The sequence below is a fragment of the Rhinoderma darwinii genome, chromosome 2 (genome assembly GCF_050947455.1).
Source record: "Rhinoderma darwinii isolate aRhiDar2 chromosome 2, aRhiDar2.hap1, whole genome shotgun sequence".
Taxonomy (NCBI): domain Eukaryota; kingdom Metazoa; phylum Chordata; class Amphibia; order Anura; family Rhinodermatidae; genus Rhinoderma; species Rhinoderma darwinii.
The window spans coordinates 170,962,165-170,980,484 of record NC_134688.1 but is presented as its reverse complement, the minus strand read 5'-3'; the positions used below and the strand labels follow the sequence as shown (position 1 = coordinate 170,980,484).

The 18,320-nt window shown below is 41.2% G+C and overlaps 1 protein-coding gene across 1 annotated transcript in view; it reads left to right on the top strand.

Annotated features, from left to right (window-relative positions):
- The window catches only part of EFNB2 (ephrin B2), a 41,111-nt gene extending 36,215 nt beyond the window's left edge, over positions 1–4,896 (top strand). The window contains exon 5 of the mRNA XM_075852481.1: positions 1,310–4,896. Within this exon, the coding sequence (XP_075708596.1) occupies positions 1,310–1,692 (383 nt within the window). The 3' untranslated portion in view covers positions 1,693–4,896. The remainder of the gene's footprint in view (positions 1–1,309) is intronic.
- The last annotated feature ends 13,424 nt before the right edge of the window (positions 4,897–18,320 follow it).

The window sequence follows — 18,320 nt, the reverse complement described above, 5'->3', positions numbered from 1 at the left end:
ATCTATCTATCTACATTTTTGTGAATGCCAGTGTGAATATATAGAAGTTTTACAGTTCACACTACTGTGTTCTACTGCTGTATAGTATTATATTATATTATATAGTCATATCCCAACAAGAGATCACTTTTTAGATTGGGAGCTTTTAGCATTAATAATCCAGACAGGAATATCACACGCTCTCAGAATCTCTAAATATTTCTGTGATTAGAGTTTTGGGCACATCCAGAAAGTAGTACATGTTAATACACCTGAAAATGAAACTCGTATACAAAGTTTTCAATATATCACAATGACGGGGTAATTTATGGTGTCCCTGTATACACATGCATAGTTTTGAACAATGGCTAACCTTTAATTGGTTAAGGGCTAACGATTCATTGCATTAATAATCTGCGATTATATTACTCCATTTTATTTGCTTAGAATATAAAATAGTGCTGTAGGATGACTTCAGTGAGGCCATATGTAAGAAAGCGTTGTGACTAATCATTTTAAAGTACCGTGTGGCACGACCCACCGATGTGAAAAATGGGAGGAGTCACACACCATGTGCGCATCCATAATATCCCCCATTGTGCTCATTATGTTATATGTGCTTATTATTCTAATGAATTCATAATGTGCTGAGAGCACAGAATATCAGACTGTTCAATGTGACACTTTTTATTGCTTGCCAGATGTGCAGTCATTTGTTTAGTTAATTGTGTATTACATAAGCTGAATCATTAATATTTCTTCTGCGTTGCACAAATTAACTTTGGTTTTCATGAGGGTGGATAGCTTTCTACTCTGCACCGATAAGTACATGAAATTATACTACATTAGACGTCGGTAATGCTATAACTGGCCTCCGCATAAGGGAACTTGGCTGCAGATCCCTCAGGCACTAAACAGGTTAATCTGCGTTTGCAGGGAAATACAATAAGATAATGCTTCATGCTTTTAGGGCAACTCCTCTGGGAATTGCTGTTCTACAATACAGTAACAGGACATCCAGCAATTGCTATTAGAAGAGACGTATACCATAGTCCCGCTGTCTCGGCTGATGGATGTCTATAAAAGAAACAATGTGGTTGAACATCAGCATGGAAGTTAGATTATGAGACACAAAGTCTTGTTTAATATTGATCGCTTGCTCCCTCTGTTTGCATTTCGCTACCTATAAGGGTAATTGCTTTGTCAAAGTTCAGATGAGAGCCAGTTCATTGTACATATTCTGCGGAGAATTCAGAATAGTCATCGTTGCCAAATAAAAGAGGAGCCCATTTATTGAAGGATTCTAATCTTCGGCTTTTTGTCTCTCTAGGTTCTAGTACAGATGGCAGAAACTCCGGACATACGAGTATCATAGGATCCGAGGTGGCCTTATTTGCAGGGATTGCTTCAGGGTGCATCATCTTCATCGTCATCATAATCACTTTAGTGGTGCTGTTGTTGAAATACAGAAGACGGCACAGAAAGCATTCACCTCAACATACGACAACTTTGTCCCTTAGTACATTAGCCACACCAAAGCGCAGTGGCAATAATAATGGTTCAGAGCCAAGTGACATTATCATCCCTCTAAGGACTGCAGACAGTGTTTTCTGTCCCCATTATGAAAAGGTCAGCGGAGATTATGGACATCCTGTTTACATTGTGCAAGAAATGCCACCACAGAGTCCAGCAAATATTTACTACAAGGTCTGAGGATAGTGATGGTACCTTTTGACAATATTAAGGACAAGAAAGGTCCCGTTGCTTCCTGATGGGGTTTTTTGGTGATTCCTTATGCATAAACATGGACTTGCATTGGGGACCAGGCACAAGTGAAAACCTTTCTTCGGAGAAAGCCTCTTTAAGCTGCACAGCTTATGGGATCTGATGGTTCCTGTGAAAAGTGCTTATCGCAAGCTGGAAGACTTTAATAACAAAATACCCATTCTGCAAGCTATACCCTGGTCATGTTCACCCTCCTTTTAAGCCATGAGCACCAGGCATCCAAGCGTATACAAAACCAGGTTAATATAGACAGAATCATAGACATTTTTCATTTTAGGCATTTTAAAGATGCTTTCGAATATTTATCTTGAAATGCAATCTTCTGATTTAATATCCACTAGCTTTCTCAGTGCATACTGGACTCGTCAGAAAAGCGCGTGTAAGACGTAAGAGAAAACACAAACTGCATTTTCTGCCTTTTAGTCCATCACTGTTTCATTTTATCTGTCGTCTAGGATGACGCTATCCTTCACATAAGACTTCCTTCACTCCACCTCTAATGGAACATTAACCTTTGTAGACTCATGCTCCATCTATTTCTACCGCAGTCACACTCGAATGGGTAATATATTATGGTAATTGTATTCGCTAATACGGAGCCTTCCAGCGAAGAAGTCAGGCTGTCAGCAAGTCCAGGAGTCCATAGGATAAGCTGCTGAATGCAGTTAAATGCTGCTGCCTCGGAAATTGGGCATAGGACAGAAACCTATATGGGCAGCAAAGCACTTTGATATCTTCGTTTTATAGAGGCAAATGAGATGCAGTGGAGTAAGACTGCAGCTGAAGGAGTTCAGTGCCGAATTGCAGAATACCTTCACCACCAGGATTTTTAGACAAATGCGTAAGCAGGTAGAGAAGGACAATAGTAAGTGGTTCTGAGGCTAGACTGTTGGAGATATAGGCAATAAGAGGATGTTGTATGAAATTCCTAGTCTGTTGTGACTGAATTTATAAGCAGACTCAGGTGCTATACTGACCATATTATTCCTCAGCTAGGAAAAGCTTTCAATAGCAGAAAGCCAAATCTGACCTGTGAGTTCCAGTACCAGAGGTCATAGCAAAGCAAGTGTTCCACATGTCTGCGTAAGTCAGTTTTTTTCTCATTGATCTATTTTTGAGAAAGCCATGTTACCTGGCCCTTATAGTATAAATGATTGGACACTTTTGCTTTGTGGTCATACTGTCCCGAAGGAGTGCAACATAGAATTCTTAGCCGACATGATATTTAGCTGGTGCTCTATTTCAAAGGAAAGCACATATGGCAAACATTTTACAGTTCTTAGGTATAAAATTAATTAACAGTATGGAGAACAGGAAAGAATAATAATAAAAAAAAAAGACTTATTTAATAGGTGTATAGCACATGGGATATATAGTAAAAAAAAAAGATTTTACTAATATATAATTTAATATTGCACAGCCTGCCCCACCAGAAGATGTGAAATCCAGTTTGCAGCAGTTAAATAGGCTTAACTGTTGGCACTACAGAATCGAATCGGACGCTGCTTCTGGCGGGAGGGGGAGAAAACAACAGTAGTCCAAAAATAACAATAGTGAGAAAAAAGGAAAATAACAAAGTCCTCTCGAGGCGTCTCACACAAGAGCAGACTAGGAAGTCCAAGCCCAAAAAAGCAGGAAACCAGCGTTACTGCATCATACGTGCAACAAAGATGAGAAGATGTTTTGTCAGTCATTCTCTACGTTAGAATTTCCTTTTGCCTTAATGCAACAACGTTACTAGACTTCAGCAGGTTACAGATTGCAATACCGAGTTCTTTATCTCTTCTACCTATTAATCCCCAGTCACCATCTTTTCTTCTTTCTTTCTGCCGTTTTTTTTTTTCCTTTCTCCTACATTTATGTGCTATGCAAAACAGATATCATCAACACAGTCCTGTTTCTATGGTAACACTTTGCTCTCCGAATTGGAAAGAAAAAAATTAGTAACGACGTTTTAAGGTTCTTGAGTCTCTAAGGAGCACCTGCAACGACGAACTGTCAGAGGATTGATTGATCCTTTTTATTCTTGAACCTGAAAATTACGTTGGCACGAAAGAATAGTTATGTGGTCATTTAAGCAAATGTAAGGTGGCAAGTCATTGTTAACGTTTGCGACAAATATTGTTTTTAACAATTGAGTGTGATGCACTGAATTATTCACTATGTAGGTACACTAAGTTGTTGGGAATTACTCACTCTGTTATGCCGTACCTTTTTGTTTTTATTTTATTTTTTTAGCCATCCTATGTGCTATAGAAAGGACACTTTATTTTTTTAACTCCTTCGACCATGTCCTTTTTTTTTTTAAATTAAAGCTGTGAAAGTCTCAACCACAAATGCAGCAACCTGCAAATAGTGTCAAACCATTTACTTTATTGTCTGTTTTGTGTCTGACGCCGAATGACAATCTTCAATCTGTTCCCTTTTGTTTAGAAGTCGGTTCAGGTTTGGATTTTTTTTTTTTCTGTAAATGCCTTGCTTGTGAGATCATATGATCCTTAGTCACCGACTTAGGAATTTGCACCATTATGTCAAAGTGAAGATGCTGTAAATATGTGGAGAACTGTATCTGGATTTGGGGTGTGTCCGTAGCCTTATTCACCTTTTTAAATATTAATATAGAAAAAAAAAGAAAATTACACATGGAAAAAAAAGACAGAAAATGGATTTTCTTAACTAGATTGTGTATATAGAGCAATGTTGGATTTTTTTACAAAGTCTAAGCAAAATGTTTTGTATAAAATTGAATTTTTGCTATGTATTTAGCTACCGCTTGTTTAAAGGCAGTGTCATTTCCCTTTGCACTGTAATGAGGAAGAAAAGGTAAAAAAAAAAAAGGTTGCCAAATTGCTGCATATATGTGCCGTAATTGTGTACCATAAATATTTATTTAAAATAATTTTTGTCCAATTTTGTAAGTAACACAGTATTATGCCTGAGTTTATAAATATTTGTTTCCTTTTTTTAAGAAACGAGATAGCCTTTCCTAGGTTTACAACTTTTGCTTTAGTTTCACATTGTATTTAGCCCTTCAGCCCCTTCCTTACCAGACAACAAAATTCTGAATTTCACATTCCACGTCTGTTTAAAACTGAATTTGTTCTTAAAAAATAAAATATTTTTTCCTATGGACATTATTCTGATTTGCGTTTTCATTGAAACATTTTCTCATGTGGCTGTACACTCATAAAGGAACACTAAACCTAGAAATGAAATGTAAAAGTAAGCAGCAAATAATCCTGCCCACAGTGTTTGTCATTCTGCCTTTTCTGGAGATAAACAGTCTTGTAGAAATATTGCCGGAAACGTAGATGTTAATTTCCACCTGATCTCTTCAACGAGCATCTGAGGGTGGGGCTTAACTAAGAGGGTGTGGCTTAGTGTTCCTAGTCTCCTATTGTATACAGAGCAGTGGGGGAGGTTCCCTCTGCTTTGAGTTTTCTTAAAGCCTGTCATAGAATTATGAGAAGACTAAGGCCCCCATGCACACGACCATACTTTTCATCTGTAATTATGGACCCATTAATTTTTTATGGGCTACGGACACCTTTCCGTACTTTCACGGATGGGTGTCCGTTCCGTTGAAATGATCTGTAAAATATAGAACATGTCCTATTCTTGTCCATAATTACGGCACGGACTCCCTATAGAAGTCTATGGGAGCTTCCATAATTACGGACGGCTAAGAATATGTAGCCGTCCGTAATTACAGAAGCGTTGCTAGGCGACGCCAGGTTTGCAGATGTTGCACATCATTTGTGGTTTTCTTCTTTTTGCGGATCCATATATACGGATGCACTGCGGACAGGGCCGGCCTTAGGATAGATGGCGCCCCATGCAAGATTATATTTTGGCGCCCCACCCCATCATAAAAAAATGTCCCATTACAAAAAGTATAATGCCCCCACAGTATAATGCCCCTTTAGTGCCCCCATACATATAATAATAATATTTAATAATATAATATACTATAACCCCTTCAAGGACACAGTATTTTGTCCTCTAATTGTGCCCACACAGTATTATGCCCCCTGTAGTACACCTACACAGTATACTGTCCGCTTAGTGGCCCACCACACAGTATAATGTCCCCCTCCCCTGGCTGCCACACGTAGCCGCCCCCCCCCCTTGTAGATAGTGCCTCCCTGTAGATTGTGCCATACCACCTCCTTGTAGACAGTGCCACAATCCCCCACCTCCCCCTTGTAGACACTGCCCCCATACAAACAAAAAAGTGTACTCACCTAGGCTCCGTTCCCACGACGAACTGAGCTTCTCCACGTCAGGATTCTTGCATAGGCCGGCGTGATCCTGTAGCCTAGTACAGAGTTTCCCAAACTTTTCGGACTCGAGGCACCACTGGAAAAATAAAAAGACAGAAAACGGCTAAAAACAAGCACTACAGCTAGGGTAGGGTATGTATATCCAGCGTTTTTTGTAAGGCAAAAAAAATCTGCCTTCAGGAATTTTGAAGCAGACTTTGAATTGACAGTGTTGTTTGACCTTTTTTTTTTTTAAGCCGTTGAAGCCAATGCAAAAGATGCAGGCAAAAAAGCTCTCCAAACGGGCGCCACAGGTATTTTCTGCCTCCTATTAATTTTAATTGGAGCTCAGAAGTGGAAACCAGTTGAAGACCATCAGCCCGCCACTCACAGTAAAATGCCCATCAGCCCCACACTCACAGTAAAATGCCCATCAACCCCCCACTCACAGTAAAATGACCATCAGCCCCCCACTCACAGATTTCCCCTGTAGATAGTGCCACATAGCTGCCTTGTAGGTAGTGTCACACAGCCCCCATAGATAGTACCATGCAGGCCCTTGTAGGTAGGTGCCACACAGCCTCCATCTAGGTAGTGCCACACAGCCCCCTGGAAGGTAGTGCCACACAGCCCCCTGGAAGGTAGTGCCACACAGCCCCCTGGAAGGTAGTGCCACACAGCCCCCTGGAAGGTAGTGCCACACAGCCCCCTGGAAGGTAGTGCCACACAGCCCCCTGGAAGGTAGTGCCACACAGCCCCCTGGAAGGTAGTGCCACACAGCCCCCTGGAAGGTAGTGCCACACAGCCCCCTGGAAGGTAGTGCCACACAGCCCCCTGGAAGGTAGTGCCACACAGCCCCCTGGAAGGTAGTGCCACACAGCCCCCTGGAAGGTAGTGCCACACAGCCCCCTGGAAGGTAGTGCCACACAGCCCCCTTGTAGGTAGTGCCACACAGCCCCCTTGTAGGTAGTGCCACACAGCCCCCTTGTAGGTAGTGCCACACAGCCCCCTTGTAGGTAGTGGCACACAGCCCCCTTGTAGGTAGTGGCACACAGCCCCCTTGTAGGTAGTGCCACACAGCCCCCTTGTAGGTAGTGCCACACAGCCCCCTTGTAGGTAGTGCCACACAGCCCCCTTGTAGGTAGTGCCACACAGCCCCCTTGTAAGTAGTGCCACACAGCTCCCTTGTAGATAGCACCCCCCTTCCTGTAGATATTGCCACTGTGGCTCCCTGTAGGAGCGGAATCCCCCTGGGGCCAGGGATTCCGCTCCTGGAGCGCTCCGCTTGATGTCGCTGTTCATATATGGACAGTGACATCAGGGGCAACTCCTGTAGCGGAATTCCCGTCCACATCGTTGCCGATGCTGTGACCAGGGATTCCGCTCCAGGAGAAGCCCCTGTCGTCTGTGTCCATTTATGAACAGTGACATCCCTGGCTTCTGCTGGAGTGGAATTCCCGGTCACAGAGTCGGCAACCATGTGGATGGGGATTCCGCTTCAGGCGTTGCCCCAGAGACATCAAGCACTCCGACCAGGAGCGGAATCCCTGGCCACACGGGGATTCCGCTCCTTCAGGGAGCTACAGTGGTGCTAGTAGATAGCAGAGCAGGAAGATACCACCGGCCATGGGGGACCATCCCGACTCATGCCCGCTGTCGCCACTAGCAGCGGCTATGGCTGCTACAGCGGTAGCGACGCCACTGAGTGAAGAAGAGCCCGGGCTGAAAGGTGGCTGCTGAGTCGCCGGGGCCCGGGCGCTACTGAAACAAGCAGGGGACGGTAGCCAGCGCAGCGCCCCCTTCCACCTGCAGGAGTGATGCGCCCTGTGCAATGGCACAGGTCGCACACCCCTAAGGCTGGCTCTGACTGCAGACTATATTTGCGGATACAGTTCTGTATATGCGAATAAGTTGCGGATGACTACGGATCCGTATTTACGGACAGTATTTATGGATAGATGAAAATTATGGTCGTGTGCATGGGGCAAAAGGGAGAAAATACCAGATCACATATGGAAGACTATTTATATATATATACATACACCATATATATATATATATATATATATATATATATATATATATACTTAAAGAGGCTCTGTCACCAGATTATAAGTGCGTATCTCCTGCATAATCTGATTGGCGCTGTAATGTAGATAAGAGCAAGGGTTTTTATTTTGAAAAACGATCATTTTTGAGCAAGTTATGAGCAATTTTAGACTTATGCTAATTAGTTTCGGAATGGACAACTGGGCGTGTTTTTACTTTTTACCAACTGGGCGTTGTACAGAGGCGTGTATGACGCTGGCCAATCAGTGACCAATCAGCGTCATACACTTCTCATTGTTTCAGCACAGTGTGATTGTGCAGGGAAAGAAGCTGGGCTGGAACAATGAGAAGTGTATGACGCTGATTGGTCACTGATTGGTCAGCGTCATACACTCCTCTGTACAACACCCAGTTGGTAAAAAGTAAAAACACGCCCAGTTGTCCATTGAGAAACGAATTAGCATAAATCTAAAATTGCTCATAACTTGCTAAAAAATTATCGTTTTTCAAAATAAAAACCACTGCTGTTATCTACATTACAGTTCCGATCAGATTATCGTGATAGGAGGCACTTATATGCTGGAGACAGAGCCTCTTTAAGTCAAAATTGCAATATGAGATAAAACATGACCAGAGGAAAGGAAGAAATTAAGGGAGGAGTTACTGGGATTTATTTTGTGTATTTTCTGTGTTTGATGTGATATTTTGCACATGCAATATCCTTATTGGCATGATCTTAAATCTATATTTAGCTATTTTGTCATTGAATTTAAATGTTTTATTCAGTATTGGTAACAAACATTTTGCCTTTCTGACAAAAACTTGATACAAATATTTAAGCATCAAATTGAAATAGGCCCGGTTTAAATAAGCACTAAAGCTCAAGTACAGCTACATAGTAAATCTAATATCAATCACATTCTCAATATATATGTAAATGTTTCTGGAGGTATGTGAGATAAAGAAACGTCTGTTAAGCCCATTTACACTGGGCAAATATCGCTGATTCATTTGTAAATGTGAAAAAAGTTCTTGGAAGAGCTGTCACTAGGCATCCATGATGCTTTTTTTTTTTTTAAAACCACCAATATTTAATCGGGGGTGGGGAGCGCAGGGAGGTTTGAAGAATTGTTCTGTGTAAACAGGTCTAAGGCCCCATGCACACGACAGCAAAAAACCTCCGTTTTTGCGTAACGCAATTGCGGTCCGCAAAAACAGAGCCATTCACTTTCATTGAACACTGACACCTTTCCGTAGCACTACGGAAGGGTGTCAGTGCCGTGGAAATGTTCCGGGAATTATGGAACATGTCCGTTCTTTCGCATTTTGCGGGCCGTGCTCCCATACTTTGTATGGGAGCACGGCCCGAAAATGCGGCTGTCAGTCAGCGGCCGGCCGTGCCCACAATCGCGGGCCGTGATTGCGGGCACGGTCGTGTGCATGGGGCCTAATACTTTACATTTAGTGTCCCTTTAACTATGTAAATGTTTTCATATTTGAGGCTGGCCGCACATACTGCAGGATTTCAGCTTAGTCCAATATCACAACTTTTGGCTTGAAATGAACTTTGATAAGCAATAATGGTCCAACATAAATGCATTGGAAAATTCAGATCTGTTCCAGCACTGCTACTTGAATGTTGGCACACAGGCAAAAAAGTGAAATGTGATGGATGTTGTAAAGGTCTCCTTTTATTAGACCATTTGAAACAACAGCTAGACTTCGACACGCCGGCCTGAGTTTAGCCAGCTGATGCCAGTTATTAGGCAGTAAAAAGTACTGGCTGCTCCTGTTGTCCAGAAAAATACCTTCTGTTCGGTCAGAATGAAACGTATCCTTATTTTTACTCTTTGAACATTCAGTCATCTATTTTTTGGAATGTTGCTAAAGATTTTTTTTTTATCTATGAAAATAGTGTAAAATTTATTAAATATGTGTCATTTTAACAAAGGCTGCATAGATGTATATGAATTTAAATCAAGTATCATCTATATCAGTTTCCGAATGCACAAAAAAAAGTATCGGCCTGACATAAATACAGCATACGTGCACGTGCCATTTTCTACTCCGAAATATTATCTGTGTCAATTTTGTTTATATATTTTTCCCCTTTGTTATAGAGTTGATGAAATATCCACTACTCTTGCAGCATAATATCTAATAATCTAGTCATACACTATATTGAGAAAAGTATGTGGACAAATGACCATTACACCTATATGAGCGTGTTGGACATCCCATTCTAAAACCATGGGGGTTCGTATGAAATTTATCCCTTTTTCTTGGGTACAACAATCTTCTGGGAAGGCTTTCCATAAGATTTTGGAGTGGGTCTGTGGGAATTTGTGATCATTAAGCCAAAAGAGGATTTATGAGGTCAGACACTGATGTTGGTTGCGAAGGTCTGGCTCTCAGTCTGCGTTCCAATTCTTCCCAAAGGTGTTGGATGCGGTTGAGGTCATGGTTTTGTGCTGGCACTCAAGTTCCTCCACACCAAAGTTGTCACACTTATTGTCCTTGCTTTGCGCACTTGGCCACACTCATGCTGGGGGAAAAAAAGGACCTTCCCCAAACTGTTCCCACAAAGCTGGAAGCATACAATTGTCTAAAATGTGTTGTTGCTGAAGCATTAACATTACCCTTCACCAAAAATAAGGGGCCTAGCCCAAACCCACACCATTGTCCCTCCTCAATCAAATTTTACAGTAGGCACTATGCTTACTATACCTTCCAATAAAAATATTAATTAGAATTAAACATATGATGGAAAGTTGTAAAGATTACTTAGATACTGCTGAATTTCCGATATCGCCTGTTGCTGTACCCCCCTTAAACAGCCCTCCCTCCACTGCACATGCGTCGCTTCTGCGTCCTTAGTAAACTTAGTATAAAAGGACTGCTTTTACTTCGCATGCACCAGCAAGGTTGGCGCTAAACAGAGTATTTGGGACATGCACAGTAAAAACCAAAGGACGAGAGTGCACATAGGACCATGGATGTGTTGGTCAGGTGACACTACATGGCATCACTTGACGAGAAGTGAAGCTGGACCAGTAGAGATAACACTCTTTATGGGGTTAAAGCAACAGGACATATCAGACATTCAGCAGAATTCATAATGAAGCTATATTAGTAATATTTACAACTTTTCATCATATGTTTAATTAAATATATTTATAAGAAAATGGCCAACCCCTGTAAAGTCACTGAGTTGTTCATTACGACTCCTACTACTCCCAATTTTAGTCTATGGAGATTGCATGGTTGTATGCTTGCTTTTATGAGCCTGTTTGCAATGGATATGGCTAAAACACCGAAACTCAATAATAAGGAGAGGTGTCCACATACTTTTGCCCATATTGTGTACCTTGGCAAGATTGTCAATTTCTTTGTAAACACGGCCCATCTTATTTTCCAGTCATAGCCACCACTTCCTGTGTGGGTGGCCACCTTTTACATAATAAAAACTGTACATGATATCTGTTTAGAGGGGGGAACCTTGGGCGAAACATTAGAGAAGATTTATTAATACTGGTGCACTGTGTGAGTGGTGCGCTATTGTCTTTCCCCTATGTAACGTGTGCCATATTCATTAACAGGGCACACATTCCGATGTATCAAAAGAAGTGGCGAAGGGGCATCTGAAAATTGGCGTAAATACATTGATAAATCTGCCGCATTGTGCATTCTAACAGAACTAGACTTTAACTTGTAACAAGAAAACAATGGTCGATGTATAAAGGATTTCTGCATATATAGTAGGACTCATGTCAATCCTACCATGCTACTATGTCAGGAATAAAAAAAAAATCCTATTTAAGTGCATAACCGTTATTTTTAACACGTATACCTATCATCTTTTGTGAAGAACATCATTTCAACTGTCACTTCATATTTCCCTTACTGCTGACTGTTAAGTAATATAGAAAAATTCTTATATACCTATACAATAATAAAGAATATATGACTTTACTTGAGTACATGTGATTGTATCTCAAATACTGTATGCATTTATTTCAAAGTACATGATCTATTTATTTTTTAACAAATGCAAATCATTGACTTACACGGTTTTGAATTTGCAATTCATAATATTCAGAGAAGAGTGATTGACAAGATAATGCGCCTAAAACATAGACGTATAGAAGACAAAAACACTTTTATTGAGAACTTGACTTTGGGAGCTTGTAGGCTGTCAAATGTTTCTTGTTGACATTGCAACCAAGCAACCACAGCAAGTAATATGCAGAGCAGCCTAGAAAGGCGAGACGCTACTTGATATCCACTTTAAAAACCTTTTCTCACCCGATATGTGTCTGCGGGGGTCTGAAGACGTAATTGTGAAATATGTCGAAAGCCCGAATATGTTGCAGGGGTCAACCGTGGTGTTAGGTGGCAAAGACATAGGGAAAGCAGACTTCAAAGGAGGACATTTCTCCAAGCTATAGTCTGTCTTATGGAGCAGGCAGAATAGGCAGTGGCATGTTTATCATTGCTGTTGACGTGACACTATTAATTATCTAACAAGGACAAAATGTGAATTTACTGCAATGGTTATGAATGGAGAGTCATCTGTAAGCGCTGATAGGAGCTGTTAAATGAAATAATAAAAGAAAGGAATATCAATGTGCTGTTCATCTCTCCTGGAGCTGCTCAGTATGTCAGACACATGAAAAAGTCATCTACACAGTGACCGTCATTCAGTGATACTGCCGGCGCTGTAGTAATTGTTCTATGTTTGATATACATTAGCATTTCACAGGAAGGCGGACACAGGATTCATGTCTTTTACTTCCCATTGTGTGAACGCATTATGCTTTTATCTCGGACAGAGCAAATGAAAACAAACACATACACACTACATTTATTGATTGCTATTGCTTGTGTAGCGCCAACAATTTCACAGCGCTGTACAGAACATGTCATCATTCACACCAGTCCATGTCACCAGTGCGGCTCACAATCTAAGCTTCCTATCTCAAACACACACATAAACACTATTGCCAATTTCATAGAAAGTCAATTAACCTATAAGTATGTGCCCGGAGGAAACTGGTGCAAACACAGCAGATGTTGACCTTCGTAAAATTTAGAGCCAGGACCCCAGTTCTTCAAGGTCATAAATTTGTAGATCCCTAAACATCACATGCTTATGTGCTTGTTGAACGACATTCTAAAGCCATGAGCATTCATATGGAGTTGGTCTACTACGTTGATATAACAGCCTCGAAAGTTAAGTTAGTTAAGATTTTTTGTGAGATAATTTGAGCCTATTATCAGCCTATTGATATTAATTACAAGATTAAGTTATTCTTTTTTTAGGCCCAATATAGTAAAATAATAATGTTTTCAACATACTAACCGTTTTCATATCTTTCCGTGCACCTCTGAAGTATTTGTGTATAGAGGTGATGTCATGTTAGTCCACAGTGATGACAAAGGATGTGACCACAGGACTCATTCTCCACTTGCCCAATATGATATCAGTATATATGAAACATCGTCATGGTGGCTGATGATTGCCCCCCCCCCCGGTCACTGTATGTGTTGCCCCTGTGGACAAAATGTCACTACTGCTATGCACAGAGAGTGTTTTGTTAAGGCCGAGCAGACTATAGTATAGGTTCAATGGAAAACATAAACACTCTGCATTATTACATTGGGCAGCAATTTTTTTATATTTGTGAGCCTTATGTTTAATAATGTTGAACAGCATCTCTCCATGAACTTTTATATATATATATATATATATATATATATATATATATATATATATATATATAAACCATAGGATCAAGTAACGGCACCAGGACTTCAAGGTTGATGAAAAAATGAAAAAAATTGTGGATTTATTCACCTCAAGTGAGCAGCGACGTTTCGGTCCAACAAAGAACCTTTCTCAAGCTGTTCTGTGTTGGACCAAAACGTCGCTGCTCACTTGAGGTGAATAAATCCACCCTTTTTTCATCAATCTTGACGTCCTGGTGCCGTTACTTGATCCTATGGTTTCTATATACTTCTAGCTGGGGAAGTGATTTATCCTCTAGGTAACGTGCACATGGCCTATTTTATAGCATTTTGGAGTGCTGTGTTCATTCGTATTTGGACCATATATATATATATACACACACACACACACACACACACACACATAATATATATATATATATATATATATATATATATATATAAAATTGCTACTCGTGTATAGATGTAATGGCTGGGAAAAAAGAGCTGCTGACAATCTAATCTCCACCCTCAAGCATAAATCAGTCAGGTAGGATTTTCACTGCCGACTCTAGATGTCCCACTAGATAAGTGGTGCCAGAGGTGTCTGACTGCCACTTATTCTTCCCACCTTCTCAGGAATTAACATGCAGAGTTGGCCAAACTAAATGTGCATGTTAATGACATGATAGCTGTTTGCAATTGTCAGACCTTTTGGCTGACAATTACCACCTGTTTATGGTCAACTTTAAAGAGGCTCTGTCACCAGATTTTGCAACCCCTATCTCCTATTGCAGCAGATCGGCGCTGCAATGGAGATAAGAGTAACGTTTTTGTTTTTTTTCAAACGAGCATTTTTGGCCAAGTTATGACCATTTTTATATTTATGTAAATGAGGCTTTCTAAAGTACAACTGGGCGTGTTTAAAGTAAAAGTACCACTGGGCGTGTATTGTGTTCGTTACATCGGGGCGTTTTTACTTCTTTTACTAGCTGGGTGTTGTGTATAGAAGTATCAGCCACTTCTCTTCACAACGCCCAGCTTCTGGCAGTGCAAAGACACAGCGTGTTCTCGAGAGATCACGCTGTGACGTCACTCACTTCCTGCCCCAGGTCCTGCATCATGTCGGCCACATCGGCACCAGAGGCTACAGTTGATTCTGCAGCAGGATCGGCGTTTGCAGGTAAGTAGCTACATCGACTTACCTGCAAACGCCTATGCTGCTGCAGAATCAAATGTAGCCTCTGGTGCCGATGTGTCCTCACTGGTCCGACACGATGCAGGACCTGGGGCAGGAAGTGAGTGACGTCACAGCGTGATCTCTCGAGAACACGCTGTGTCTTTGCACTGCCAGAAGCTGGGCATTGTGAAGAGAAGTGGCTGATACTTCTATACACAACGCCCAGCTAGTAAAAGAAGTAAAAACGCCCCGATGTAACGAACACAATACACTCCCAGTTGTACTTTTACTTTAAACACGCCCAGTTGTACTTTAGAAAGCCTCATTTACATAAATATAAAAATGGTTATAACTTGGCCAAAAATGCTCGTTTTTTAAAAACAAAAAACGTTACTCTTATCTCCATTGCAGCGCCGATCTGCTGCAATAGGAGATAGGGGTTGCAAAATCTGGTGACAGAGCCTCTTTAACTAAGGCCCCATGCACACGAACGTAAAAACGGCCGTAATTACGGGCCGTAATTACGGCACGTTTTTACGGGCCCATGGACTTCTATTGGCCATGGGTACCTCCCCGTATGCTTACGGGAAGGTGCCCGTGCCGTTGAAAAATATAGAACATGTCCTATTTCAGGCCGTAATTACGGCACGGGCAGGCCCATAGAAGTCTATGGGGCTCCCGTAATTACGGGTGACTACGTGTGTGCACCCGTAATTACGGGAGCGTTGCTAGGCGACGTCAGTAAATAGTCACTGTCCAGGGTGCTGAAAGAGTTAAACGATCGGCAGTAACTCTTTCAGCACCCTGGACAGTGACTTCCGATCACAATATAGATCAACCTGTAAAAAAAAAAAGACGTTCATACTTACCCAGAACTCCCTGCTTCTTCCTCCAGTCCGGCCTCCTGGGAAGACGTTTCAGCCCATGTGGCCGCTGAGCCAATCACAGGCTGCAGCGGTCTCATGGACTGCCGCGTCATCCAGGGAGGTGGGGCTGGATGTCAATAGAGGGACGCGTCACCAAGACGGAACGTCGGAACGGAGCCCTAGTGCAGATGTGAACGAAGCCTTACAAAGTCTATTAGGTTGTCTACATGGAAATGAATCGTCTCATTGTGAAGAAATCGTTCAAATCCAATTTAAAAAAAACACTATGAACAATTATAAAATTCAGATCATACCCTGTAAACCCAGTCTAACGAGTCTAACAATTATTTACCCATTGCTAGATTGTGTCTAGCTGTTATGGAGTATTTAATTGATTCCTGAGTTTGGGCAGTGAGTGCTTGGGGTTAAGTGAAGATGGTAAAGGTGACTGGTACATTGACTTGTTTGAACCCTATAAATTGAAGAAACCCATTTATAACATATGTTTAGCCTTGGGACTACTCTTTAGAAGCTGGCTGCTAAGTGAGTCATCTTTATAATTATGCAACTTTCTTGCACAAGAATAATGCTAATCTGGAACTATAATAAATCGATTAGAGAAAGTTGCTTAAACTTTAAAGGGGATATCCACTCTAAATGATCTTCAGAATATCACATTCGTGAAGATTTCGGACCACTAATGAAAACCTGATCCAACATTCTATCCACACTTTCACATATCTATGATCTATCAGAAGATTTTGAATGGTTTACCACTTTTAATTTTTATAGAAATTGACAAAAAGTATGTCCATACAGCTTGTCTATTCCTTGCAATGATGTTAATGCTATAGTAAAATAAATGAGTGCATCCTATATGTAGGAAACCAAATTTCCACAACAAATTCCAGATTCTCCTATGTCAGTAATACACAACTCATTTCTGTATTATGCCCTACCAGTGTTATCTTTTTTGAGAGCTCAGGTCATGATCCATTGCATGTGGGCGTTTTATTTCAGTAACCTTATTGCAATCTGTATAATGCCGATCATTTTTGGCATACTGTATTATGGACTATGCTTTGTAAAAACTGGCACACCTTTCTTTATTTTTCATATTCTACTGTCTAAAAATAGAAAGTCATGAAAGTAAGAGATTGCTTTACTGACCTTCTCCAGAAGCTCGGCGCTTTCGATATGAAATAATAGTAGACAAATAATGATTTTAATTAGAAGTTATTTTGACAGAGTAGGATGTTATATAGCATTAACAATCTCTTTGTCTTAGAAAAGTTTACAGTCTATTTTTTTCTAACGCCCAGTATAGAATATTCCCTTCTCATACATACGCATTGTCAAGGTACCAATGTAAATGTAAATCATGCTTATGCCTGGCAAAACGTGTTACATTCGATTTTGGTTGGGTTTACAAAGAGCCAACATAGAATCATCCACAGGGGCATAAATATAGTGGGTGCAGTCGCTACCAAACCCTGGAGTCTGAGGGCTCCTATAGGCACCTGCTACATAAGAAGACACAAGTATTATAAGTGACACACATGGTAGGAGAAGGGCTCTGTTTCAGATTCTGAATTGGGGCCCATTAGCTTCAAGATACTTCTCTGACCAGCCATATTATTGCAGACTTGGCCTGGTAATTGGTCTTTCTGAGCAACAAGCCAAGCATTTGATTATTACAACAGTAAAGGTATGTTCACCCTACCTATTTTTGGCCATTTTTCGTGCCGTAAGCGGCCGAAAAACGGCCGAAAAATCGGAAGCAGAATGCCTCCAAACATCTGCCCATTGTTTTCAATGGGAAAACTGCGTCCTGTTCCGACGGAGCGTTTTTCGCAACGTTTTTTTACGCGTTAATAACGGGCTCAAAAAAGAAGTGCAGGACACTTCTTGGGCCGTAAAAAACGCCACGAAAATCACGAGTGGCACAAAAAACGTCTGAAAATCAGGAGCTGTTTTCTCTTGAAAACAGCTCCGTAATTTGAGACGTTTTTGACTCTGCGTGTGAACATACCATAAGGGCTTGTCCACACGTAATGGATTTTCTGCAGAGAATTTCCGCAGAAAATCTGCACCATTTCATGCGTTTTATACTGCGGAAAATAGTGCCGATTTTTGCTGCGTTTTTTTGGTGCGGTTTTTTTCAAGGGCTGTGTGATGGTGATATTTCTTCTTCCTGTGATGTCATTTCCACCCCGTGTAAGAAATTCTGCAGCGTTTCCACAGCAAATTATGCAGTACATCAGGAAATGCAGGAAATCAGTCCACTCTCCACAGCAATAATTGTCATCCTGCAGAATTTGGATTTTGCAGCCCGGACTCGCGCCCCCCACCCAAATCCGTGAACATCATGTTCCTGTGCATGGGGCCATATAAATTAATGTGTCCGTGTGCTATAAACAAATTTGCAGATAGCACACGGACAATAATACTACAGTCGTTTGCATTAGGCCT